Here is a 26,415-nt window from a genome sequence, read left to right on the forward strand (position 1 = left end):
AACTGGATTGAACATAACAAGTTTAGCCCTGCTAGTCAGCATGTGTTTCATTTTGTCAATGCCACTATGTTAATTAATATTTTAATTATCCTTAAATCCCCACAATGCACCTGCATAGATCTTATGACTCTTATCTGTGTTACTGGGCAGATTTGGGAAGTAACTCTGTGTATAAAGGGCTCAGGTTACAGCATATCTATTGGACCTGTGGATTTGAGTAAAGACTTTTTGATGAGATCATCTGAGGAAGAAGTTGGAAAATTGCCAGACTTTAGAACCCAATCTTTGCAAGCAACTACTGTAAACTAGGGACTTGTCTGTGGACTTTAACACAGCAAGAACTTTGAAGCAAAGAACCCCCTCTGGACTTAGTGAGAGAAGACTACTTGTACATCTGTTTTTTAAAAAAAGAGTGTGTGTGTGTGTGTGTGTGTGTGAGTGAGAGAGAGAGAGAGAGAGAGAGAGAGTAGTAGTAGTAGTAGTAGTAGTAGTAGTAGTAGTGTATGTTGGTGGTGGCCTAGTAAAGACAGCTCTGCTAAATGGCCCCAACACTAAGGGTGGTGTTTCGCCCTGAGAACGTATTAAAATATTTTGACCCTAGAATTTCATATAACATTATGTATCCTTTATGGGGCCAAGATGGCGTCCGGCACTCTTCTTAGCTGCGCCACTGCTGCTTGTGCCGGTAAAAACCTCCTCCAGCCTCTTTGGCCCTCTTATCAGAGTTTACACAGCGGTGAAAAACTGTTGCTTGTGTGGGAATAACTCAGACTGCAAAGCAGGCTTTTCTCTTATCTCCAATAGCCTTTAATCAGTAGAATAACATCGTACATTCAGCCCGGCGAATTGGCTGGCATTCTCTCCGCTTCTCCGCAAAAGCGAAAGGAAAAAAAGACACACACAGAAACACTCCCCTCTGTGAAAATAGCCACGCCTCAGAATGTGAGACGTCACTCAGAACTGTTTAACCCTGTCAGTTCTGATTCCCCTCACATCCTTTACTATCTGGCATTCACAGATACAAATCAAATCCCTGCAAGAAACTGGACAACAAAGTGTCTTTTCAGCTGGTACTGTAAACTCAGCAGCATTGGTACCAAGACATTTTTAGAGTTGGTGCCCCACCAAATTGAAAAGCCCTATCCCGTGTCTGTAATGTGCTTCACGTTTAGGGATGGGGCAAGAGCAGACAGGGCCTTCTGCACAGTGCTCAGGACACAGGCTAGCTGGTTTGGGGTCACTCCTCCATATATCCTCTTAGGAAGCTGATGGAGGCCACCAGCTGAAAACTCCATTCTTCATTGCCCAGTTTTCCAGAATGTTTTAACTAGTTACTGACGGACAGTGGTGTCTTGCAATAAAGAAGAATCAAAGAATGACGCAGAGTCAAAAGATTCACAGTAAAGGCAAAAACTTTACTGAGGCAACAAATTTCATTACAAGCACTGTACAAGTGAAAGAAAGAGGGAGAGAGCAGCTCGCTGAGCATAGGAATTTATCCTGGCTCAGCGTGACCTTTATGTAGTCAAAACAATATTTGCTTCAGAAGTGAACCTGCTAGAATATTCCAGCACTTTCCTGTTTCTGCTCTCAAAAACTTTAGTCATGACAGTTCCTACTTCACTTTCTGGGAAGTAAAACATAATTTCTGAAATGTTTTGAGCCTGTTGATGCTATTGGAAAAGGCATTAATTTCTCCCTGTCATTTTAAGTCTTCCCCTTTTCTTTTCTCTTCAGGGTAATAACCGAAGAATTCAAAGTGCCTGACAAAATGGTTGGATTCAGTAAGTATTCTAGTTTGAGGCAAATTTTCTCTTGGCTGCATAGGGGGCTTCTATGAACACTCCTTCCATCAGAAGACTAACTTGTATTATGATAGGTAGTGCTCGGCATAGCATTGCAGATTTCTGTTAATCCTTCTGAGAACATGGCAGTTTCAGGGGAAATGCTTGTCATATGAACTTTAAAATAAATTGAGGATGATTTAGTTACTTCCTGACTGCTACATCAGCTTGTAGTTAAAGATCTTGATGACAAACTTTGCTAGTAATGTGCTGTGGGGATAAGCGAAGGGGAAATTGTGTGGGGCATATGTGCGTGGGGAGAGGATATACCACTGAAGAGCCATTTCACAGGGAGAATGCGCAGCTTGATAATGGAGCATGTGCTTTGCCTGCTCAGGGTCCCAGCTTCATAACTGAAGCCCTGCTGGATCTGACTAAAGGGAGCTCATCTAGTCCAGCATTCTGTTCTCACACTGACCAACCCGATGCTTCTGGGAAGCCATCAGGCTTAGTATACTCTCCCTGCTTGTGATTCCCAGCAGCTGATATTCAGAGGCATCCTGCTTCCAACCATGGAAGTAGAACCGAAGGGGAGGCTTATCTAGTTCTCACAGTGGCCAACTAGACACACATTATGAGAAGCCTGCAAGCAGAACATGTGTGCAATAGCACTATCCCTACTTGCAAGTCCCAGTAACTGGTAGCCACTGCCTCTGACAGTGGCAGTAGAACATAAGAGCTTGCTGGATGATTGAGTGGGTGGTTGCTGAACAACTCCAAGCACGCCTGGAGGATGCGGACCATTTGGATCCCTTCCAATCGGGATTCAGGCCTCACCATGGGACTGAAACCGCCTTGGTCACGCTGGTTGATGATCTCCGGCGGGCTAGGGACAAAGGTGAGAGTTGTTTCCTAGTTCTGCTGGATCTCAGTGGCCTTTGATACCATTGACCATAACATCATTCTGGACCGTTGGGGGGGGGGCTGGGAGTTGGGGGCACTTATACAGTGGTTCTGCTCCTTTCTCCTGGGCCAAAAAGTGGTGTTGGGGGATGAGTGTTTAGACCCCTCGGCACTCACTTGTGGGGTGCCCCAGGGTTCCGTCCTCTCCCCTATGCTTTTTAAAATGAAGCCATTGGGAGAGATCATCAGGGGGTTTGGGCTGGGTGTTCATCAGTATGCGGATGATACCCAGCTCTACCTCTTTCAAATCAGAACCAGTGAGGGCAGTGAAGGCCCTGTGTGAGTGCCTGGAGGCGGTTGGAGGATGGATAGCAGCTAACAGATTGAGGTTGAATCCCGACAAGACAGAAGTACTGTTCTTGGGGGACAGGGGGCAGGCTGGTGTGGAGGACTCCCAGGTCCTGAACAGGATAACTGTGCCCCTGAAGGACCACAGCCTGGGAGTCATTTTGGACTCACAGCTGTACATGGAGGCGCAGGTCAATTCTGGGTCCAGGGCAACTGTCTACCAACTCCATCTAATACGCAGGCTGAAACCCTACCTGCCCATGGACTGTGTCTCCAGAGTGGTGCATGCTCTAGTTATCTCCTGCTTGGACTACTGCAATGTGCTCTATATGGGGCTACCTTTGAAGATGACTGGGAAACAGCAGTTAATCCAGAATGCGGCAGCTAGGCTGGTGACTGGGAATAGCCACTGGAACCATATAACACTGGTCCTGAGAGATCTGCATTGGCTCCCAGTACATTTCCAAGCACAATTCAAAGTGTTGGTGCTGACCTTTAAAGCCCTAAACAGCCTTGGTCCTGTATACCTGAAGGAGCCTCTCCACCCCCATCATTCAGCCCGGACACTGAGATCCAGCGCCGTGGGCCTTCTGCCTGTTCCCTCACTGCAAGAAGTGAGGTTACAGGGAACCAGGCAGAGGGCCTTCTCAGTAGTGGCGCCCACCCTGTGGAACACCCTCCCATCAGATGTCAAGGAAATACGCAACCATCTTACTTTTAAAAGACATCTGAAGGCCGCCCTATTTAGGAAAGTTTTTAATGATTAATGCTGTATTGTGTTTTTAATATTCAGGTTGGGAGCATCCCAGAGTGACTGGAGAAACCCAGCCAGATGGGCGGGGTATAAATAATAATAATCATCATCACCACCTAGTCCAGCATCCTGTTCTCACAGTAGTCAACCAGGTGCTGCAATAGGACGCCCACAAGCAGGATAACCTTCCAGCAGAATATGAGAATTAGCAGTGCTGGATGGAAGTGGTCAGCTCTTTGTTGACCCCTCTTCCTCAACTTTTAGGACTGAAGGTGTGTCAACTCAGTTACGCTTAATAACCAAAGCAGGTGGGGGACAGTGAAGAACTTAAACTAAAGATTTGGGAGTGCTGGCATCTCCACCTCCTGTTCTTCAAGACACTTAAGTTTTCAGTTGCTCCCGACACAGATGTGTGCAAAACTTTAGTCCAGGTATTTGCTTGGGTCTTACTCTTGATAAAAAAACAAAACTTCTAGTCTGTGAGCAACAGTTAAATTCTGATCAATTGAAATTTTTGTTTTAGTTATAGGCCGGGGCGGTGAGCAGATTTCCCGGATTCAGGCAGAGTCAGGCTGCAAAATTCAGATTGCACCAGGTAAGACTATTTCTGCCTCACTCTCCACTTTCTAGAAGAACCAAGGCATCATCAAAATAACACAGTTGCTAGTCTTTGAGTGGTATACTAATATAAAACCATCAGACCAACTTAAAAGCTGAGAGAAATGTTCTGTAAAACATCCTCTTAGAGTCCCAAAGTGTTCCTCCACAAGGCTTCTTGCTTGGGTCCATCTCTATACCCTTATTTGTCCCTCTCCTTTAACAAGAGGGATAAGTCCTTACAAAAAACATGGCCCACGTTCCTGTCCCAAAATCAGAACCCTTTTTCTGCCCAGGAAGGGGCAGCATAGAGCCCACTTTAAAAGACTTATGCTGATAGATCAAGCCCTGAACAATTTTGGGGATACAGTGTTGTATCCAGTGTTATCCCTACTCAGAATAGACCCATAGAAAATAGAACATGACTGTTTTAGGTCAAGTCATTTTCAAGATGTGTGCTCTTGAGAAGGGCTAACAGTGGATCCAGCGACTTTGGTCCCAACTTGTTCAGTGCCAGACAAATTTTTTGTGGGGGTGGGGGTGGGGAGTTGCTGCTCAGAATAGCTTCAGGATGAGGCTGGCATCACTCCTTTCCCCAAAACAATATCAAGACTGAAACTTGCAAGCTTAAGGAAATATGTGTGGAATTAGTTCGCTATGGCTAATTTATGCAGGAGATAGAATTCAAAATTCTCTGCCTCCAAAAGCCATTCTCTGTTTTACAGGTAGTCTTGGTTCTAGATCCAGGCATGGTGTATGTCCATGTGCATGCTTAAAAAAAATTATATATTGTTATTCATTAAAAATATCCAAGGTTTACACCAATTGAACATAAAACTAGACAATAAAAGCCATATAAAAGTGTTAAAATCAGAAATAGGGTAACTTGCGGAAAGAGGTATTTCTTAATTGCTTGCATAAACCTGACAGAAAAGTTTTCAGCAGGCATTTATGTCACAGTCTCATGCTGCCAAGCCATGGCAGAGCTCAGTGGAGGGAGAAGTCAGCCAACCAACCAGCCAGCCAAGTCTCAGTAAGGTACTTGCCTAGAGGCAGAGTTCATATACAAGGTCCAGTCTAGTCCAGTCCTAAGATCAGGAGCATCTCAGTTCACATATAGTCAGGAGGTTCCAGGAGTCAAGAAAGGCAAGGGTCCAAGGTCACAAGAAGCAGCAAGATCTGATCAGGAACAACGAATGTTGTTTCCAGCAACTGACTGAGGCTGGAAACCCTGCTTAAGAAAGTTGGAGCCAGGTGGTTCTCATTAGGAGCAAGAAGGCTGATCAGCAGCAGGTGGAGTCACTTTGCCTTCTGCTCCTTCAGAAGCTGACTCCTGGCCCATGAATCTCTATTGGCAAAGCATTCCATGAAACTGAGCCAATGATACTAAAAGCTCGGTTTTCTGTTGTTTTCTGCCTCACCAATCTGGGGAATGACCAACAACACTCCTGCAGCTGCAACACTCCAGGTGGTTCCTGAGGTACTCAGGGCCTAAGTTTTTCAGGGCTTCGCAAATTAATGCAAGGACTTTAAACCTGGTTTCGTACAAGGGTATCACATGCTGCCAGCCAGATTTCCCTATCAGCAGTCTGGCTGCTCCATTCTGTACCAGCTGTAGCTTCTGAACCCAGGCCCAAGGGCAACTACACATAGAGTGCATTACAGTATTATTATTATTATTATTATTATTATTATTATTATTATTATTAATACCCCGCCCATCTGGCTGAGTTTCCCCAGCCACTCTGGGCGGCTCCCAATCAAGTATTAAAAACAACACAGCATTAAATATTAAAAACTTCCCTGAACAGAGCTGCCTTCAGATGTCTTTTAAAGATAGGCTAGCTACTTATTTCCTTCACATCTGAAGGGAGGGTGTTCCACAGGGTGGGTGCCACTACCGAGAAGGCCCTCTGTCTGGTGCCCTGTAACCTTATTTCTCGCAATGAGGGAACTGCCAGAAGGCCCTCGGCGCTGGATTTCAGTGTCCGGGCTGAACGATGGGGGTGGAGACGCTCCTTCACCAGTATCACCAGTAACCAACCAGCTGGAAGCTGCTAGGCGGTTGAGAATTATGGGACGCTCAGTATGTGTTTATCTTTTATTTATTTATTGCTTTGTCTTTTGTAGACTGTGGTGGGTTGGTGGAGAGACCCTGCGTGCTCACCGGAACTCCAGAGAGCATTGAGTGAGTTGTTTTTTAAAAAAAAAATCCACACATACATTTATATAATACTGGTTGCTTTTACCCCTTCCCTTCTGTCCTCTTTCCTCTTTCCTTTTTCCATTACACTTTTTTCTTCTGTTTGTTTGCTTGCTATCATTTTTATAGCTGCCACAGATGATCAAACGGCCAGCCGTAGACTCATCATGCACTAGATCCACCCCCACCTGCCGTCTCTTGGTTAACAGCTCAGCAGTTTGACCTGTTGAAGGCTTCCTTCATATATACACATTTAGCTCCCTTTCCCAATGTAGACAAATCTTCATAGTCCTCTTTTTTTTAAAAAAAACAAACCCTCAAGTGGGTTTGTTTGAACATGGGCACCATTATCGTTCTTCCAGTTGACTGATAATCTTAATTTATTCGATACCTGGAGATTGAAGCATCCCACTGAAAAGGATATTATCTATTTTTCCGAAGATAAAAAATTGGGAGGAAGAATAGACGCAATTTGGGCCTCAAAAAAATTGACATTGAGCTTGGTAAAAGCAGAGATTCTGAATAAATCTCTCTCAGACCATAATCCAGTTACTATACACATAAGATTTAAAAAACATATGAGAGGGAGGTGGAAGATGGATGATGAACTTTGGAGAGATGAGCAAAAGGTAAATAAAATGAGGGAATTGTTGAAGGAATTTTTCGAAATTAATGAGAGACATGGGACAGACAGGAAAATCATTTGGGATACCAGTAAAGCCTATATGAGAGGAATTGGAATAAAACAAATGGCAAGAATAAGGAAGGATAAAGCAAAGGATACTACGGAAATAAATAAACACATAAGGGAGAAGGAAAAAGAACTGTTGAAAATTCCAAAACAAGAGAGTATAATCCAGAATATTAAAATTTTACAATCCCAATTAAATAATTTAATAAACAAAGAGGTAGAAAATAAGATTAAATGGACAAAACAAAGGTGTTTTGAATCGGCAAATAAACCCGGTAGGATGTTGTCCTGGCTAACAAAGGAGAAACAAGTGGATAGGGTTATAAATGAGATTATTGTACAAGGAAAAGAAATTATAGACTTGGACCAAATAAAAATGATGTTTAGGAATTTTTATAAAAAATTATATGAGTTGGAAGACAAAGATGATAATAAAATTAAAGAGTATGTAAGAGAAAACAAATTCCCTGAACTAATTTAAACTCGTGCATAAGCTCAGAAGAAATAAGAGAGGTGATAAGGAAAATGGAAACTGGGAAATCACCAGGCCCAGAAGGAATACCGATTACATATTACAAGAAACTAGAAGAAGTAATAATCCCTAGACTTAAAAAGATCATAAATGAGATAATGGAAGAAGGGAAAATTCCTGACTCTTGGCGCGAAGCGTGGATAACCTTATTACCAAAACAAGGAATGGACCCAAATATTATAAAGAACTACAGGCCAATTTCACTATTGAATATTGATTACAAAATTTTTGCAGGTGTGTTAGCAAATAGATTGAAAAAGTGCTTGAACAGAGTAATAGGCAGGGACCAGAATGGCTTCTTACCGGGGAGACAGATAAAAAATAATACAAGAATAGTGATTGATCTTCTAGAATATATTGATATGAAACTGTCAGGGAACTGCCATCGGAAAGACAGGAGGTGGAGAGGCTCTCAGAAGGCAGGAGAGAGTCAGCAGCGGAGGAAGGCACCAGTAGGGGGAAATCGGGAAGTCTTAAGGAGAGAGAGATGGAGGCATGGCTCAGGGACTCTTCCAGCAGTAACAGTGGAGGAGTTTCAGATCCTCCCATAAGCACCCCCACTCCTCGCCGGAAACTGTTGCGCCGAGAATCCAGACGACGCGTTTCCATCAAGGAACTTTTATGTTGGAATAGATTCCGTAGACGCCCACTGTCGGATTCTACCAGCGACTGACGGAGCCATGCTTTGGGGGCTCCGTTAGAGACAGAGGTTGGCTGGCTAGCCAAAACCCGGAGGGATCAAGCTTTACGCACAAGCAGCTCATTATCCCATCATAGCAATCCGACAGTCTCCGAAAGCAGCTTGTGCAAGCAGAGGCATCATGAGCAACCCAGCTGGAACCGGAGGAGCAGGAGCTGGAGCTGGAGCGGGTCCAAGCCTGGAAGAAAGGTACAGGGCGTTGGAGGTCCAGCTCGCGCTGCAAACGGCGAGGCTCGAGGAGAGGAGGGCTCAAGATGCGGATAAGGGGAAAACCACCCCACTCGCAAGAAAGGTGCCTGGATTGGTGCAGAAATTTGGGGGAGATCCCAGGAACTATCAAGCCTTTAGAACCGAGATGCAATATGCTCTCAATCTACAGTTTGATGACTTCCCCGATGAGGATTCTAGAGTGGCGTACATTATTGGCCATCTAGAGGGAGGGGCGAAGGACTGGGTTAGACCCCTGATGGCAGCCAACAATGAAATCCTAAAGGACACGAGGAAGTTTTTTCGCGCCATGGACCTGATGTTTTCTAGCGAGATTGAGCAGGGAGTGGTGCGCAGGCAGTTAATGGCGTGTAAACAGGGGAGCCGATCTGTACATGAGTACTGGACTGAGTTCACCATGTTGATACATAGACTGGGTTGGGACCTAGCGAGTGAACCCATTCAAATGCTGTTTGAAGAAGGGCTCTCTCCGTCAGTGAAAGATGAACTTTCCCGGGCGCCTAGGGCGGAGTCTATGGACCAGCTGACTAAATCTGCGCTGTCCATAGGAGCGCGCCAGGAGGCAAGAGCTTTGGAAAGGCGGGAAGGAAAGGGGGAACGTTGGAAGGATTTCCGCATTCCAGAGATTCCGGAGCAGCCTTTCCCGCCAGCAGAGCCGATGGAACTTGGAACAGCGCGCACGCGCGCAGTTTCAAACACCAGTGAAGGGCGGAAGAAGGAGGGAAAGAGTGCCAAGAAATGTTATCTCTGCCAACAGCCAGGTCACTTTGCCAGAGTCTGTCCGCAAAGGAAGGAATGGCAAGGGATGGCGGAAACTGTTGGGGGGAAGGAGGAAGGAGAAATAAAGGAGCAAGTAAAAGCCAACGCCTGGCTGCCACCATCAGGGCACAGCAGCCAGGCCAAGGAGTAGTGAAAGTGCCCACGCCGGAACCCCCAAGACCAGCGCTTGTGATAGAGGTGTTGCTGGAGCTGCCAAACGGACACCCACTAAAGATAAAAGCGCTATTGGATTCAGGCAGCTCCTGTAATTTCATGAGTAAGGAGTTTGCAGCTGAACACCAGATACAGACTATCCCGTTAAGTAACCCTCTGCAGGTGACCACGATTGATGGGAGGGAACTGTTGGGAGGAGAAGTGAGCCAACAGACTGTACCAATGATAATGAGGGTGGCAAGACACACAGAAATGATAGATTTTAACGTAGCCACCTTGGGGGGAGCTCCTATTATTTTGGGGATGAGCTGGCTGGCACTACATGATCCGCTAGTAGGCTGGCATCAGAGGGTGGTTTCCTTTGGATCAGCACATTGCCTAGAACACTGCAAGGAGGGAAAGGCTCAGGAAGGGGCCAAGGCCACTCTAGCAGGGATGGAAGTAACGGACAAAGGGAAGGTGCCACGACAATATGCTGACTTGATTGACGTCTTCAGCGAAAAGGAAGCAGATAAACTGCCCCCGCACAGACCTTTTGACTGTCAAATTACCTTACTCCCAGGAGCACAATTGCCAGTGGGAAAGCTGTATGCAATGTCAGACAGTGAGATGCAGGAGTTAAGGGAGTTCATTGACAAGAACCTCAAGCGAGGTTTCATCAGAGAGTCACGAGCGGTGGGGGGCAGCCCAGTGTTCTTTGTGGACAAAAAAAACACGGATAAACCCAGGCTTGTAGTGGATTTCAGGGCCCTAAATGCAGTGTCAGAACCAGTGACTTTCCCCATGCCCAGAATTGATGACATTCTGACACGTGTGAGAAAAGGGAAAATTTTTACCAAGCTGGACCTTAGGGGGGCATATAATTTGATACGTGTGAGAAAGGGGGATGAGTGGAAGACCACTATGTTCACCCCTTTGGGGGCTTTTGAGTACTTAGTTATGCCTTTCGGATTACAAGGGGGCTCGGCTTGTTTTCAATCGTTCATGAATCACGTCCTGGGGCCATTGCTCTACAAGAACTGCGTAGCGTTCTTAGATGACGTCCTGGTGTACTCAGAGAATGAGGAGCAGCATGTGCGAGATGTAAGAGAGGTACTGAGCAGACTGCGAGCAAACCAGCTGTGGGTGAAACTGGAGAAGTGTCAGTTTCATACCAGGGAAGTGGAATTCCTGGGGTACCGGTTGTCTGACAAGGGATTAGCCATGGATCCCAGCAAGGTTCAAGCGGTACTGGAATGGAAGACACCAAAGACCAAGAAGGACGTGCAAAGATTCCTGGGCTTCGGAAACTTCTATAGGAAGTTCATCAAAAACTTTGCCCACTTAACGGCGCCCATCACGGATTGTCTTAGCAGCAAGAAGAAATTTGTTTGGACGGAAGAGGCGCAGCGGGCGTTCGAACGATTAAAGAAGGCGTTTGCGTCGGAAGAGCAACTTTTGCACGTGGATCTACAGCAACCAATGAGAGTGGAGACTGACGCGTCAGACCGAGCGGTGGGGGCCGTGCTTCTCCAGCCAGGAAAAGATACGTCAGAATGGAGACCGTGTGCCTTCTTCTCGCGGAAGTTGAACAAATCCGAGAGGAACTACACAGTATACGACCGAGAACTGCTCGCCATTCATGAAGCATTCCGGAGATGGCGGCACTTGCTGATTGGGGCGCAGCACAAGGTTCAAGTCAGAACTGACCACAAAAATCTGGAATACTGGAGAACAGCCCGAGTGCTGAACCAGAGACAAGTGAGATGGGCCCAGGAGTTCTCCAAATTCCATTTTGAAATTCGTTACGTGCCAGGCTCGGAGAACGTAAGGGCGGACGCTCTTTCCAGGAAACCTGAGTACTTAGAGGGGGAGGGAGCGCCTGAGGAAAGGCATATAATCCCTGAGGACCACTGGGTGTGTGGGGCGGCATTGGTGGGGCAGAGGGAACTGATAGAGGGTACTGAGAACGATGAATACGCCCAAGAGAAACTCATAGAACTCAGGAGGACAGAGGAGAACACAGGGGGGTTTGAAGAAAAGAACGGGGCGTTGTATTACAAAGGGGCACTGTACATACCCGATGGGGAACTGCGGGGCAGGGTACTCAAACAGTTGCACGACAGCCCCACAGCGGGGCACTTCGGACAGCACAAAACCATGTGGTTGGTTACCAGGGAGTTTTGGTGGCCCAAGGTGAGGGAGGACGTACGGGAATATGTCAGGGGGTGCGACAGGTGCCAGCGAGCGAAAGGGGAGAGGCTGGCACCAGCGGGGCTATTACAACCCTTACCCACACCAGAAAGGCCATGGGAGGCAGTATCCATAGATTTTATGACGGACCTGCCAAAATCCAAAGGCAAGACAGCTGTCATGGTGGTGGTAGATCTATTAACTAAGATGTGTCATTTTATAGTCTGTTCCCATGCGGTCACAGCGGAGGAAACCGCTAAGTTGTTTGTAGAGCATATTTTCAGGTTGCATGGCGCCCCCTTGAGGGTGGTCAGCGACAGAGGGAAACAGTTTACTTCCAGGTTCTGGAGGAAGCTCATGAGCTTACTGCACGTGGAGGTCAATTTTTCAACTGCCCGGCACCCAGAAACAAATGGGCAAGCGGAAAGGGCAAACGGGATTTTACAACAATACCTGAGGTGTTATGTAAGTGACCGAGAAAATGATTGGGTAGATAAGTTGGCCCTGGCAGAATTTGCCTACAACAACACGGAGAATGTGTCCACTGGGATAAGTCCCTTCCTGGCAAACTATGGGTGTCATCCCAGGGCATTTCCAGGAGAAGGAGGGGAGAGATGGAGTGTACCGGCTGCAGAACACTTTGTTGAAGAGATGGAAGCGATCCACTGGCAACTCCAACTTAACTTAGAGAGGGCCAAGGAAGAATACAAAAGGCAAGCAGACAGAAGCCGAAGGGAAGGTGAAACCATAAGGGTGGGGGACAGGGTGTGGCTATCCACCCAAGGACTGCCGTTCAAGGGAGGGTGTAAGAAATTAAGACCCAAACGGCTGGGACCCTTTGAGGTCATACAACAGGTCAATCCGGTGGCATTCAAGCTCAGATTGCCCAACCACATGAAACTGCATCCAGTATTTCACAGGTCTCTACTGTCGCCATACCGAGATGGGCGAGAGTGGGGGGAACGTGAGGGAGAGGTCACGCAAACACCAGTAATAGAAGAAAGGGAACGCAACCCACATGTGGCAGGAATCATTGATTCCAGGTGGAGAGGGAATCAGGTGGAGTATTTGGTAGAATGGGAAGGGGAAGCGGAGTCGGAAAACACATGGGTACCGGCAGAGGAGGTCAATGACGAGATTTTAATAGAAACGTTTCATCAACGGTTTCCAAGGAAACCTCAGCCCGTGGGAAGGTTTAGGAGGGAACACTTTGGCACAACCGATGAGGAAGAGGAGTTTGAAGGGTTCCCAGAATCAGGGCAGGAAGAGGGAGCAGAATCTGACGAGGAAGAGAACACAGAGAGAAGAGAAGGGGGGCAGTGGAGAGAAGTGTTCGAATCCTCTGATGATGAAGAGGGTTCTTTCCGGGGTTTTCCACCCTCACCGCCAGTAGAAAAGGGGGCGGGAGGGGGTGAAGGGGGCCCTGGAGGGGAGGTGGATGTCAGGGAACTGCCATCGGAAAGACAGGAGGTGGAGAGGCTCTCAGAAGGCAGGAGAGAGTCAGCAGCGGAGGAAGGCACCAGTAGGGGGAAATCGGGAAGTCTTAAGGAGAGAGAGATGGAGGCATGGCTCAGGGACTCTTCCAGCAGTAACAGTGGAGGAGTTTCAGATCCTCCCATAAGCACCCCCACTCCTCGCCGGAAACTGTCGCGCCGAGAATCCAGACGACGCGTTTCCGTCAAGGAACTTTTATGTTGGAATAGATTCCGTAGACGCCCACTGTCGGATTCTACCAGCGACTGACGGAGCCATGCTTTGGGGGCTCCGTTAGAGACAGAGGTTGGCTGGCTAGCCAAAACCCGGAGGGATCAAGCTTTACGCACAAGCAGCTCATTATCCCATCATAGAAACCTAGCAAGAAGGTGGCAATGCTACTGGTAGATGTGGAGAAAGCCTTCGACAGTGTGGCCTGGAATTTTCTGGGAACTTGGGAACTTGGGAACAAAATTTCGAACGGTATTAAAGCGATATATGAAAACCAGAAAGCTAAGCTAATAATTAACAATGAAATAACTGAAGAATTCCAAATTGAAAGAGGCACCAGACAAGGATGCCCTCTATCCCCACTTTTGTTTATTATGACGCTGGAAACACTCCTAATAGCGATAAGAAAGGACCCAAAAATCAAGGGGATTAGTCTAGGTAACAGACAATATAAAGTTAAAGCGTTTGTGGATGATGTAATCATTACTACAGAAAACCCAGAAGAAAGTATACCAGAAGCACTAAAGAAATTGTTTGAAGATGGAGGAGTATCAGGCTTTAAGTTAAATAAAGAAAAATCTAAATTACTAACAAAAAATATGGGGGTAAAGGAACAGGAAGAACTGGAAAGAGTAACAGGCCTTAAAATTACCATGAAAGTTAAGTATTTGGGGATCTGGATGACAAATAAAAATACCAATTTGTACAAGGATAACTATGTGAAGAAGTGGAAGGAAATAAAAGGACATCTAAATAAATGGAATAAATTGAACTTGTCCTTATGGGAAAGGATATCCTTGATAAAAATGTCAGTTCTACCAAAAATGCTCTTCCTTTTCCAGACGATGCCAATAATTATCGGGACAAAATGTTTTAAAGGTTGGCAAAGGGATCTTTCTAATTTTATCTGGCAAGGTAAGAAACCAAGAGTAAGGTTCAAAGTTCTGATGGAGCCTAGAGAAAGGGGCGGGTTCGCTGTCCCAAACCTCAAGCTGTATTTTGAGGCTGCATGCATGACATGGCTGAAAGATTTGATGTTACTGACAGATACCAAAATCTTGGACCTGGAGGACTGGGACAAAGTTTTCGGGTGGCATGGCTACCTGGGTCACGATAAAATAAAATCACATAGAGGATTCACTAACCATTTGGTGAGAAAGGCCCTATTCGAAGTCTGGGAAAGAAATAAAACAATAGTAACAGCCAAAACTTCCTGGTGGCTATCACCTATAGAGTCATCAGCCTTGCATAGAAGCAATATGAAAGATAGCTGGCTAACATATAGGGAACTTGTAGAAGAGATAAAAGATTGCCCAACAGTAAAGAAATTTGAAGAATTAAAAGAGAGGGGAGTGAATTGGTTAGAATATTTCCAATTAAAAACAATATTTGAGAAGGATAGTAAGCTTAAGGGGTTTGATAAAAAAATCTTGGTATGGGAAAAAGAAATTTTATATAACAACCAACAAACTCTCTCAATAATATATAAACTGTTACAAAATGGGAAAGTAGAAAAGGAGGGAAAAGGAGACGCTATTAAAAAATGGGAACAAGATCTGGGCCACCCAATTGAATATAATGAATGGGAAAGACTATGGACAAAAAATATAAATTTTACAGCATGTTACCTAATAAGAGAGAACTATATGAAAATGTATCACAGGTGGTACCTGGCACCAGAAAGGCTTGCAAAAATGAATAAAGCATATAATAATAAGTGCTGGAGATGCAAGATACGAAAAGGAACCTTCTACCATATGTGGTGGACATGCCCCGAAATTGGGAAATTTTGGAGCATGATCCACAAAGAAATAAAGAAAATATTAAGAATATCATATAGTAAAAGGCCAGAGGCATTCCTTTTAGGAATTTTAAATGACGAGGGGGGCCGCTAGGGGCGCCTTGGAAGATGGTGGATATTAACATCTATCCAGCCCGCACGAGGTAATTAGAGGCTGATTATGGGGAGTAAATCAGTCTCCCTTCATCTCTCCAGGGGGGAGAGATGCAGTTTTCACCTGCTGTTGACATAAATCACCCCCAAGTTCGGAAGAAGGCGGGGGTGAGGCACTGGGTGCACAACCCTCGGTGGGCCTCGGAACTCCTCCGAAGCTGCTTCCACGTGCGAAACTAGTTGCATTACTTAAAAGGAAAAAATTGGTGAAAGATAACGCACATGCTTCAAGAGAGGCAGGAGGTTCTTATCTGCTAATAATTTTACCACTGAAATGAAGAAGACTGAGACGGAAGATTACATCAAAGTACTATAGACATGGTATGTGGAATGGAATGCGACAGAACTGAAAGGGGGGGGGATGACTTTTTATTTTTTTGCTCTATGTGATTAACTAAAAACCCTCCCTCTTTGAAGATCCATCACAGCAACTAATTGCAAATGGGACTAAAAATGAATTGTGTGGGAATAATTTGAACTTAAAGGTTTTACTCTGTGAAGGATTTGGAAAGAAGAAGGGCTCTCTTGTGATGCAGTAAGAATGGAGATTTGATACGAGACCTGTGTTGCAGAGGTTTGATCTTGGGGAGGGCGAGCCAAAGATTTATTACTTTATTAATTTATTACAAGGAGATTGCGATCTGGAAGGGGCAGCCCTCCTGGAAAAAGACTAATTTATGATGCAACAGGTCGGGTAAGTTAAAGAGCGAGCTTTTAGACTGTATTTCATCAGAACGACAAAATGGTGATTGCTTGCTCGAGCGGAAACGCCTGGATTTAGACTGGTTTTTTCAACCCACTTGCGGAGCGATTCGGAGGTGAATGAAAAGGAAAATGAGTAACGACAAGGATTGAGAAGAGGGGACTGGAAATATCATTCTTAAGATGAAAGCAGCACGGATAGCCGAGGATTGGACTCCTGCTGACCGAGAAGCATGGGTACCCCCCACAAAAAAATTTAATTTGGAAAACAATTGGACTACATGATATGTATTGTTATAATTTGGATTAATTGATTTGATGTGTTTAATTTGGTAATATGAAACTTAATAAAAAATATTTTGACGATATTCCAAAATGACAAATGACAAATGACGATATTCCAAAAGACAAAATTATTTTTTTCTTATACGCAACGTCTGCAGCAAGAATCCTGGTGGCTAAGTACTGGAAAGGGAATCAGTTACCCACTAGGGGAGAGTGGCTATGTAAGCTCTCAGAATACTTAGAATTAGCCAAATTGACAGGCATAATAAGACAAAAACCAAAAAGTGAAGTAAAAAAAGAATGGGAGTGCCTAAATGAATACCTCAAAAGTCAAGGTTCGAGGGCAGAAATCTGGCTGAGTCTGGAATAACCTTGTGAAGTGAAAGGATATGAAAGAAGGATTTATATCTAGATGTTAGGATAGAGATGATAAATAAATCAGGAAAACAGGAAGACACAATGAGAGATAAAGGAGGTGCTGTGGGATTGGTGGAAGTCAATGTCTGGTTGTTGTTTTAGTGTTTATAATATTAACTTGTAACTTGTAACTTGTTTTTGTTTTTTGTTTTCGAATGTTGATTTTTGTGTGTTGTGTATTATTATTTTTTTATATCTTTTGTGGTGTTGTTGTTGTGTGGAAAATACTAATAACATTCATTAAAAAAGAACATAGGCACTTTTTAAGAGCTGAAAAGTTACCCTGCAGTTGTAGATAAGCATTTGACTGGCCTTCTGACATACAGCTCTTGTTATTCATGGCAGGTGGTGAGCCAAGTCACTTGGAGGAGATAATAATAATAATAATAATAATAATAATAATAATAATAATAATAATAAAATTTATTTATATCCCGCCCTCCCCAGCCAAAGCCGGGCTCAGGGCAGCTAACAACAATAAAATAATGCAACATTCTAAAAACATTTCATTATAAAAAGTAATTAAAATCAAATTGATGGCAACCATTAAGCAAAGATTCTGTGCAGATTGCCAAAGGAGGGAGTCAGACTGCGCCCTGACCAAAGGCCTGGTGGAACAGCTCTGTCTTGCAGGCCCTGCGGAAAGATGTCAAATCCCGCAGGGTCCTAGTCTCTTGTGACAGAGCGTTCCACCAGATTGGAGCTGCAGCCGAGAAAGCCCTGGCTCTGGTTGAGGCCAGCCTAACCTCTGTGGCCTGGGACCTTCAGGATGTTTTTATTTGAAGACCGTAAGTTCCTCTGTGGGACATACCAGGAGAGGCGGTCCCGTAGGTACGAGGGTCCTAAGCCGTATAGGGCTTTAAAGGTTAAAACCAGCACCTTAAACCTGATCCTGTACTCCACCGGGAGCCAGTGCAGCTGGTATAGCACCGGGTGAATGTGATCTCGCAGCGAAGACCCTGTAAGGAGTCTCGCCGCGGCATTCTGCACCCGCTGGAGTTTCTGGGTCAGTCTCAAGGGCAGCCCCATGTAGAGCGAGTTACAATAATCCAGTCTGGAGGTGACCGTCGCGTGGATCACAGTGGCTAGGTCAGGGCGAGAGAGATAAGAAGCCAACTGCTTAGCTTGGCGGAGATGAAAAAATGCCGCCTTTGTTATAGCTGTAATCTGCACCTCCATAGAGAGGGAGGTATCGAAGATTACACCCAAACTCTTAATGGACGATGCTGGCACTAATTTCACCTCCGCAAGAGATGGGAGTTGCCCCCTCAATCGTCCCGTCCCATGTTAAAAAGCATTGGGGAGAGTATTGCACCCTGAGGCACTCCACACACCAAGGAGTGGCGCGATGACAATTCCCTCCCAAGCACCACCCTCTGTCCCCGACCAGAGAGAAACGAGCGCAGCCATTGAAGGACTGTGCCCTGGATCCCCACGTCGGCAAGGCAGTGGTCCAGGAGTTCGTGATCGACGATGTCGAAGGTTGCTGATAGGTCTAGAAGAATCAGCAGCCCTGACCCGCCTCGATCCAGCTGTCTGCGGAGATCATCTGTTAGGGCGACCAGAGCCGTCTCAGTCCCATGACCAGCACGGAAGCCGGACTGGAATGGATCCAGAGCCGATGTTTCATCCAGAAACCCGCCAAGCTGTTCAGCAACCGCACTCTCAATCACCTTACCCAGGAATGGAAGATTCGAAACCGGGCGGTAATTGGATAGATCTAAGGGATCTAATGATGTTTTCTTTAAGAGCGGGCGCACCACTGCCTCCTTCACTTCCCCTGGGAATATCCCGGTGCCAAGGGACAAATTGATGATATCCCCCAGGGGGGCTCGCACCTCGTCTGGACACGCTCCAGTCAGCCAAGACGGGCACGGGTCGAGAGTACAGGTGCTGGGCTTTCCAGCTCGGAGGAGTCTGTCCACATCGGCTGGGGATATCCAGTCAAAGTGGTCCAATACTGGACCCGAGGACAGTCAAGGGGCCTCCAGTTCCTTTATTGTATCCAAATTGGCAGGGAGGTCATGGCAGAGCAACAGGACGTTCTCCGCAAAAAAGCTCGCAAATGCCTCACAGCTGTGTGTCAAATTGTTATTTCAATTTGGCTGTCCCTCGAGGGATGTTAAAGACCTAATTATACTAAATAATTGCACCGGGCGAGAGCTAGCGGATGCAATGGAGGCCGAGAAGTAAGACTTCTTAGCGGCCTTCACTGCCATCTCGTAGGTTTTCATAAAAACCCTGTAAGATGTTCTTGAAGCTCCCATCACGGGCACCCCGCCATACTCGCTCTAGCCGTCTGAGGTCCTGCTTCATTTGCCGGAGCTCCTCGGTAAACCAGGGAGCCCGGTTTCTGCGGGGTCGCAGAGGGCGCTTAGGTGCGATCTCATTGATGGCTGCCAGGAGCTGGATATTCCAGCCCTCAACAAGCTCAGTCAATGAGTCGCCAGGGGGAGCAAGGTCCCGCAAGGCTTGATGGAATCTATCAGAGTCCATCAGCCTCTGCGGGCAAGCCCAAATAGGCTCGCCACCTAAGCAGGGTGAGGATGGAAAGTCAATCCTGGCTTTCAGAGCGTAGTGATCAGACCATGGCACCTTCATCGAAGGAAACATGATCACATCTATACCGACGCCAAAGATCAAATCCAGCGTGTGGCCTGCTTGATGTGTGGGGCCTGAAACAAACTGGGAAAGCCCTAGTGTCGCCATGGAAGACATCAGGTCCAGAGCCTGTGAGGAGGGAGTGGCATCAGCATGGATGTTGAAGTCCCCTAATACCAATAGGTTAGGGAACTCCAAGGCCCAGCCGGCCACCGCCTCCAGCAGGCCTGACAGGGTGGCTGCTGTTGCGCTAGGTGGCCGGTACACCACCCAGACAGCCAATCTCACCTCGGAGCCCCACACTAGGCCAACACATTCAATGCTGGGTATCAATGGCGATGGTAGAGCCCTGAAAGAACAATCTTCCCGGATTAATAATGCCACCCCTTCCCCCCGGCCCACAGTCTGTGACTGGTGGAGGACGGAGAAACCCGGGGGTGCCATCTCTCGTAAGGTAACAGTTTCCCCTTCGCGCACCCAGGTCTTCGTCACACAAGGCAGGTCAACCCCCTGCGAGGTAAAGAAATCTTGCAGGGTGACGGTTTTGTTGCCTATAGACCTGGCATTGCACAACACCAGTGATGGAGGTGAGTAATCCTTGCTCACCCTACCCTCGTCCCTCGGGATGGGGCGCAGAATGGAAGGGGTACAAGCATATCCGTATCTCGAATCCCGTTCGCCTGTGACATCTGCCCCCACCGCCATACCTCCCTTGCCCCTCCACGGTAGCTATCCCAACCCTCATACTAGCCTCCATTTACAAAATAGAAAAACAAAACAAACCAGAAACAATTATACCAAAACAAAACCAATCCCCACCCCACTCAACATCCAACCCCAAACCAGAACAAAATAAAAATACATGAATAAAAACCACCGTTCACAATGGTACAACAAAGTAAAAAGTAAAAATAACTTTAAAACACTTTAATATATATATATATATATATATATATATATATATATATATATATATATATGCAGGTTTTGGTGTCCTCGGGTGTCTTCCCGTGTAAAAGTTGGGGTGTCTAGGCGACGTTTCGACGAGGTCTCACTCGTCATCTTCAGGCTGGTGCTTTCGGCTTCTTGTTACTGGAACAGAGCGGGATCTCAATGTTTGAGTTCCTATAAATACTGTAGAGGGGGTGTGGTGTCTAGCCTCCAATGTTCTGGGCAGAGAGGAAGTTCCCAGGCTAGTGTGCCTTTTCTTCTTTTGTTCCTTAATTACTTGAGAGATACCTTGAGTGATTTCTTGAGTGATATCCTGAGTACCACTTAGGTGGGTCATTAGGTGTGGATTAGTTGCTAAAGTCTTTGTGTCTTGACCTCTTGAACTTTGTGAAGAGTTTTCCTGAGAAGATGGCTGTATTGCACTTAGTTGTGCTTTGGCTTGGTTTCGTGTATAGGGGCGAGCTGTGGTTTTGTGGCTTGTGTCAGCCAGATCTGTGTAGGGATTGCAGGGGGGTGCAGCATCCGGAGGTGCCACCATGGATTGGCTACTGGATGGTGTCAGTAATTCATCTGTGGAGAGGGTCTGGGTTTGGGTCTGGTGTGGTTGATTGGTGTTGGCGTTCTGTGTGCCTCTGGATCTGGTGTCAGTTTTTGTGGGGAGGGCTAATTTCCAGATGTCTGGCAAGCGGGATGTGTCGTCACGCTTGTTCATGTTGTGAGGGTGTTTCTCTATCTCGATGGCTTCCATGATTATTCTCTTGTGGTGATGTTCCGTGTTAAAGAGCAATTTGGAATCTGCAAAATTAATTTCGTGTCCTGTTTCTTTCATGTGTTGGAAAAGAGAGGAAGTTTTTTCTTCTTTTTTGACGGCATTCTTGTGTTCTGCGATACGTGCATTTATTCGTCTGTTTGTTTGTCCAATGTACGTGGCTGGGCAGACTTTGCAGGGTATTTCACCAACACCAATCAACCACACCAGACCCAAACCCAGACCCTCTCCACAGATGAATTACTGACACCATCCAGTAGCCAATCCATGGTGGCACCTCCGGATGCTGCACCCCCCTGCAATCCCTACACAGATCTGGCTGACACAAGCCACAAAACCACAGCTCGCCCCTATACACGAAACCAAGCCAAAGCACAACTAAGTGCAATACAGCCATCTTCTCAGGAAAACTCTTCACAAAGTTCAAGAGGTCAAGACACAAAGACTTTAGCAACTAATCCACACCTAATGACCCACCTAAGTGGTACTCAGGATATCACTCAAGAAATCACTCAAGGTATCTCTCAAGTAATTAAGGAACAAAAGAAGAAAAGGCACACTAGCCTGGGAACTTCCTCTCTGCCCAGAACATTGGAGGCTAGACACCACACCCCCTCTACAGTATTTATAGGAACTCAAACATTGAGATCCCGCTCTGTTCCAGTAACAAGAAGCCGAAAGCACCAGCCTGAAGATGACGAGTGAGACCTCGTCGAAACGTCGCCTAGACACCCCAACTTTTACACGGGAAGACACCCGAGGACACCAAAACCTGCATTCCTGTACCCGTGAAAATCTACGAAAGCATATATATATATATATATATATATAAAAATTTAACATTTCCTGCAGCAGCACCAGTGTCCTTAAGCTGTGGTGGTGGTGAGTGTGGGCCCCGCCCCCTAGGCTTGATGGAGTTGGCCTGCAGGAGGGAGCAGCCTTCCCCAACACTCACAGTGGCGGCAGCAGCAGCAGTGTCCCAGGGCCTGAATGAGGCCTCTTAAAGCTGTGGCGGTGGTGAGTTTGGGCCCCGCCCCCTAGGCCTGGTGGAATTAGCCTGAGGCGGGAGCGGCCTTCCCCAACACTCACAGTGGCAGCAGCAGCAGCAGTCATAGATAGATAGATAGATAGATAGATAGATAGATAGATAGATAGATAGAAACTTTTTCCGTGTTAGCCGATGGCCATAGCAACAATAAAACATTACAATATACACAGAAGAAAGGAAATTTAGTATAAAAGCACAGTTTAGGGTCTTGAATCAATGGTCAGATAGTGGCCCTTATTCTAATTGCCCCTGCTAAGAACCTAGCAACCTTTGCTGTTATCTGCTCTGTTTGGTCTGACAGGAGAAAGGACACTGTGGCAGTAGTTGTGCATCCTGGGATGGTCAGTACGATTGGGGTGATGATCTCGTTCCTCAGGTCTTTGTAGAGAGTGCAAGACAGGAGGATGTGTGCCACTGTTTCGGTGCTACCGTCTCCACAGGGGCAAAGGCGTTTCTCATGCGGGATCTTTTGGAATCGGCCCTCAAGTACAGCAGATGGCAAAACATTCAGTCTTGCGAGTGTGAAAGCACGTCTGTATTTTGGGATAACTAGTTTGTACAGGTATGGAGCCAGAGAATCAAAATGGGTAGATGGAAATTGACAATACCATGGGCAGAATTTCCTTATAGGGGCCAGGTTGTTCTGATGCTCGATATCTTTTAGATGTTGACAAATTAGAATGTTTTCTTTGGTTAGGCCCATAGTGAGTAGGTGTTGTGGGGATAGGCCGCAAGAGTGGAGTTTTTGGTAGATGGTTTTAAGCCAGACACTTTTGTGGTAGTCTTGAAGTACTAAGGATAATAAACCGGGGGAATTTGAGTTTAGGTGGAGCCAGAAGTTAAAAGTTCTTTGCCAAGTCCATACTTCTACTGAGGGGAAACTTGCCTCTATTCGCAGTGATGGAGAAAAAATCTGCCTTAAGAACTTTGATTGAACAGCTTCCAAAGTACCAAGGTGGTTACCAGTCCAAATCTGACTCCTGTATAATAGTTGTGCTAGGGGTTTAGCCTGGAAGACTTCTAGGACTGAGAGTATGTGTTTGCCACCCTTTTTATGGAAAAACCATGTCAGAGTTTTGGCACTTTGGGATGCTTTTTCTTTTGCAAATTTTTGGTGTGCCCCCATGACCCCATGGACTGGAAGATAAGGCCCAAATGTTTGAAAGCTTTGACCTGTTCGATTGGCTGATTTTCCATACGCCAGCTGTGGGGCCTATAGCTTCTTGAGAAAACCATAACTTTGGTTTTCTGATAATTCATGGCCAGGTGTTCTCTCTGGCAATACACTGAAAATTCTCTTATCAGTTTTTTAGGCCTACTTTTGTTTGGGATAAGAGGACCGCATCTTCAGCATGTAATAGTATAGAGATTGGTTTTGAGGCCAGCTTAGGGACATGGAACTCTGGAGATGTTAGACACTGAACCATGTTGTTTATGTATAGGTTGAACAGTGCTGGGGCTAGAATGCATCCTTTCTTAACTCCCTTTGTAGCTAGTACAGATCCTGTAAGTTGACTGTTGTAGAGCAGTGTACTTTCAGCACAGTGTCTTTATAAAGGCAGTTGACCAGGTATAATAATCTTTTGTCTGTGCTTGAGGTGTTCCACTTAGCCCATAGTCTTGCTCTTGAAATTGAGTCAAAAGCAGCTTTCAAACCAATGAAATCTGCATACAGCACACCGCGTGATTGCTTGGCGTACTTATCTATGAGATGGGCTAGGACAAAGCAATGGTCTATAGTAGATCTGCCTTGCCTGAATCCTACTTGTTCTTCAGCAAGGATAGCCTCAGCATCAATCCAGTAGGTTAGTTTGTTATGGAGATGCTTTGCATATTGTTGTTGTTTAGTCATTTAGTCGTGTTCGACTCTTCGTGATCCCATGGACCAGAGCACGCCAGGCACTTCTGATAGATCTATAGCTAGTCGGATCTGATGTAGGGCCCTTTTTGAATATTGGGATGATTACCGCAATGGCCCAGATGTTGGGGAGTAGACCAGATGTGTTGGGTTGAAATAAACGACAGACGAATGACAAGTGTCATATGGGAGGCATCTCTTGAGCATGTCTCGGGGAGTCCCTTTTATTGAATATTACAGCATTGCCACATATGTGCTTGTTGCTGATTGGTTAACACAAATACAATGCAAAGGTGTGCTGGTCCAGGGGGGAGGTTACCGTGGGGCGAGGTCCAGGACCTGAGATGAGGGTCGGCAGACAGTCCTCCTCGGGTGAAGCGGGGTCCACAGCGGGAAGCCGGGCAAGGACAGGAACTCTGGGGGACACAGGGCTGGATGCTGGCCGAAACAGCTCATCAACGACGTTGCTCCCGCAACCTGGCTGACTGGCCTTTATCTTCTCTGAGGCCAGGGGCGGTCCCAGCCCCCAGGAGACCCGCCTCTCCTGGCCTTAAGGCGAGCACTCCTCCTGCGAGATACCAGTTCCTTTCGCCTCTGCAGTTCAGGAGAGGCTGAAGGGTTACTGGGCCCAGGGGGAGACTCACCTGTAGGCACTGAGTCCTCAACCACCTCTGGAGCCAGAGTGGATTCACCTGGTGCCTGCTCCTGAGGATCCGGCACAGGTGCAGGCGCTTCAGAATCAAGGCCCTGCCCCAGTTCAGCCGGCCCTGGAGGAGGGGACTCCTGTGCAGGCTGGGATTCCTCCGGTTCAGCCTCTGAATCAGATTCCCAGGCCATCACACCATCCCCCCTGGACTCCCCTAATAGAGGCCCAAGAAAGGATTCACGCACCCCGCCTAGCACTTTATCGCTGCCCCTTGTTACTATATGCGGATGACGCAGTCATTCTTACTTTTTCTAGAGTAGGTCTCAGGAGGGCCCTAAATTTTTTTGGATCATACTGTAACGCAAATTCCCTTACAATTAATTATGGAAAATCCAAGATCCTGATTTTCTCAAAGAGCCGGAAACTCCATAATTGGAGAATTGATGGGAGAGTCATCGAACAAGCCTATAGATTCCAATATTTGGGAGTTTGGTTACAACATAACCTCAGATGGAAGGCCCATGTAGCCTATGTTACAAATAGAGCCAAAGCTATCTCCTTGGCGATCTTGCGATTCTTCTTCACCGATGGGGCCCTTCATATCCCATCGGCGTTGAAAGTCTTCAAGGCCAAGGTGATCCCGACAATTGCTTATGCCATCTCAATTTGGGGGACTTTTGCCAACCTATCTCACCTGGAGGTCATTCAAAATCAGTTTTTAAGAGGGATATTGAAACTGCCCAACTGTGTAAGTAATACAGCGTTACGCATGGAACTTAATATTGTATCCCTGGAAAATGCTCTGTGGAAGCACATACTTTGTCACTGGTTATCTCTATGGCACAATCTCCCAAACTTGTACTTGATACAATGTATGTGGAGAGATGATTTCCAGAGCCCATGGGTAAAAAAATTACAGCTGAAAATAACGGCAATGGGAATCTCCCCATCCAAATTACTAGAGCAGGACATAGTCCCAGCTAAAAGAACAGTAACCTGTAAGCTAGAGGAGATGGACTTGCAGCAGAAAATGATCTTGGGCAATGGTACCTGCTCACCTCTAAATCTTGGTTTATTACCCCTCTTAAGTCTCCCAAACTATTTGAATTCCTTAACTTCCTCAGCTCATAGATATGCCTTTGTAAAGGCAAGATTCAACACCTTCCCATCGAACGTGCTGAGAAATAGATTCTCCAATGGACAGATATCGCTCTTATGTGATTGTAATTGTGGGGCACCGGAATCGTTGCATCACATAATTTTTGACTGTGCTTTTCACTTACCGGCCAGGAGCAAGTTTATTGCTCAATATCTTAAGGGAATTGCCGATGATACGATTGAAGCCAAACTGAGATATCTACTAATTGATGATGACCCCCTAAAATCACTCATGGTTGCCAGATTCCTGATCAGCGTCCTATCCCTAAAGAAGAGAAACGGTCTCCTGTGTGATTCGGATAACCCCTTTAAACCATGACCTATGTTTTAGGTGATATCACCATTGTTTTAAACCATGATCTATGTTTTAGGCGATATCACCATTGATATCCTTGATTAATTTATGAGCAGAGGGCGATGTATAGGTTACAAATTTATTCTAATGTATGATGGTGGTTTTTGCTTTTGTTTTGCTTC

At 46.1% G+C, this 26,415-nt stretch overlaps 1 protein-coding gene across 8 annotated transcripts in view; it reads left to right on the forward strand.

Moving 5' to 3' along the window:
* The window catches only part of LOC310835942 (far upstream element-binding protein 3-like), a 333,755-nt gene that overhangs the window by 101,131 nt on the left and 206,209 nt on the right, over positions 1–26,415 (forward strand). For 6 of the 8 annotated variants that reach the window (XM_083720902.1, XM_083720903.1, XM_083720900.1 and 3 more), the window contains exons 4-6: positions 1,738–1,784; positions 4,313–4,384; positions 6,517–6,574. In XM_083720902.1, coding sequence (XP_083577028.1) covers positions 1,738–1,784; positions 4,313–4,384; positions 6,517–6,574 — 177 coding nt within the window. The remainder of the gene's footprint in view (positions 1–1,737; positions 1,785–4,312; positions 4,385–6,516; positions 6,575–26,415) is intronic. The other 2 variants (XM_083720904.1, XM_083720906.1) reach the window with 1 other exon arrangement.

Source organism: Podarcis gaigeae, assembly GCF_964106915.1.
Source record: "Podarcis gaigeae genome assembly, chromosome: W".
In the NCBI taxonomy this organism is placed as follows: domain Eukaryota; kingdom Metazoa; phylum Chordata; class Lepidosauria; order Squamata; family Lacertidae; genus Podarcis; species Podarcis gaigeae.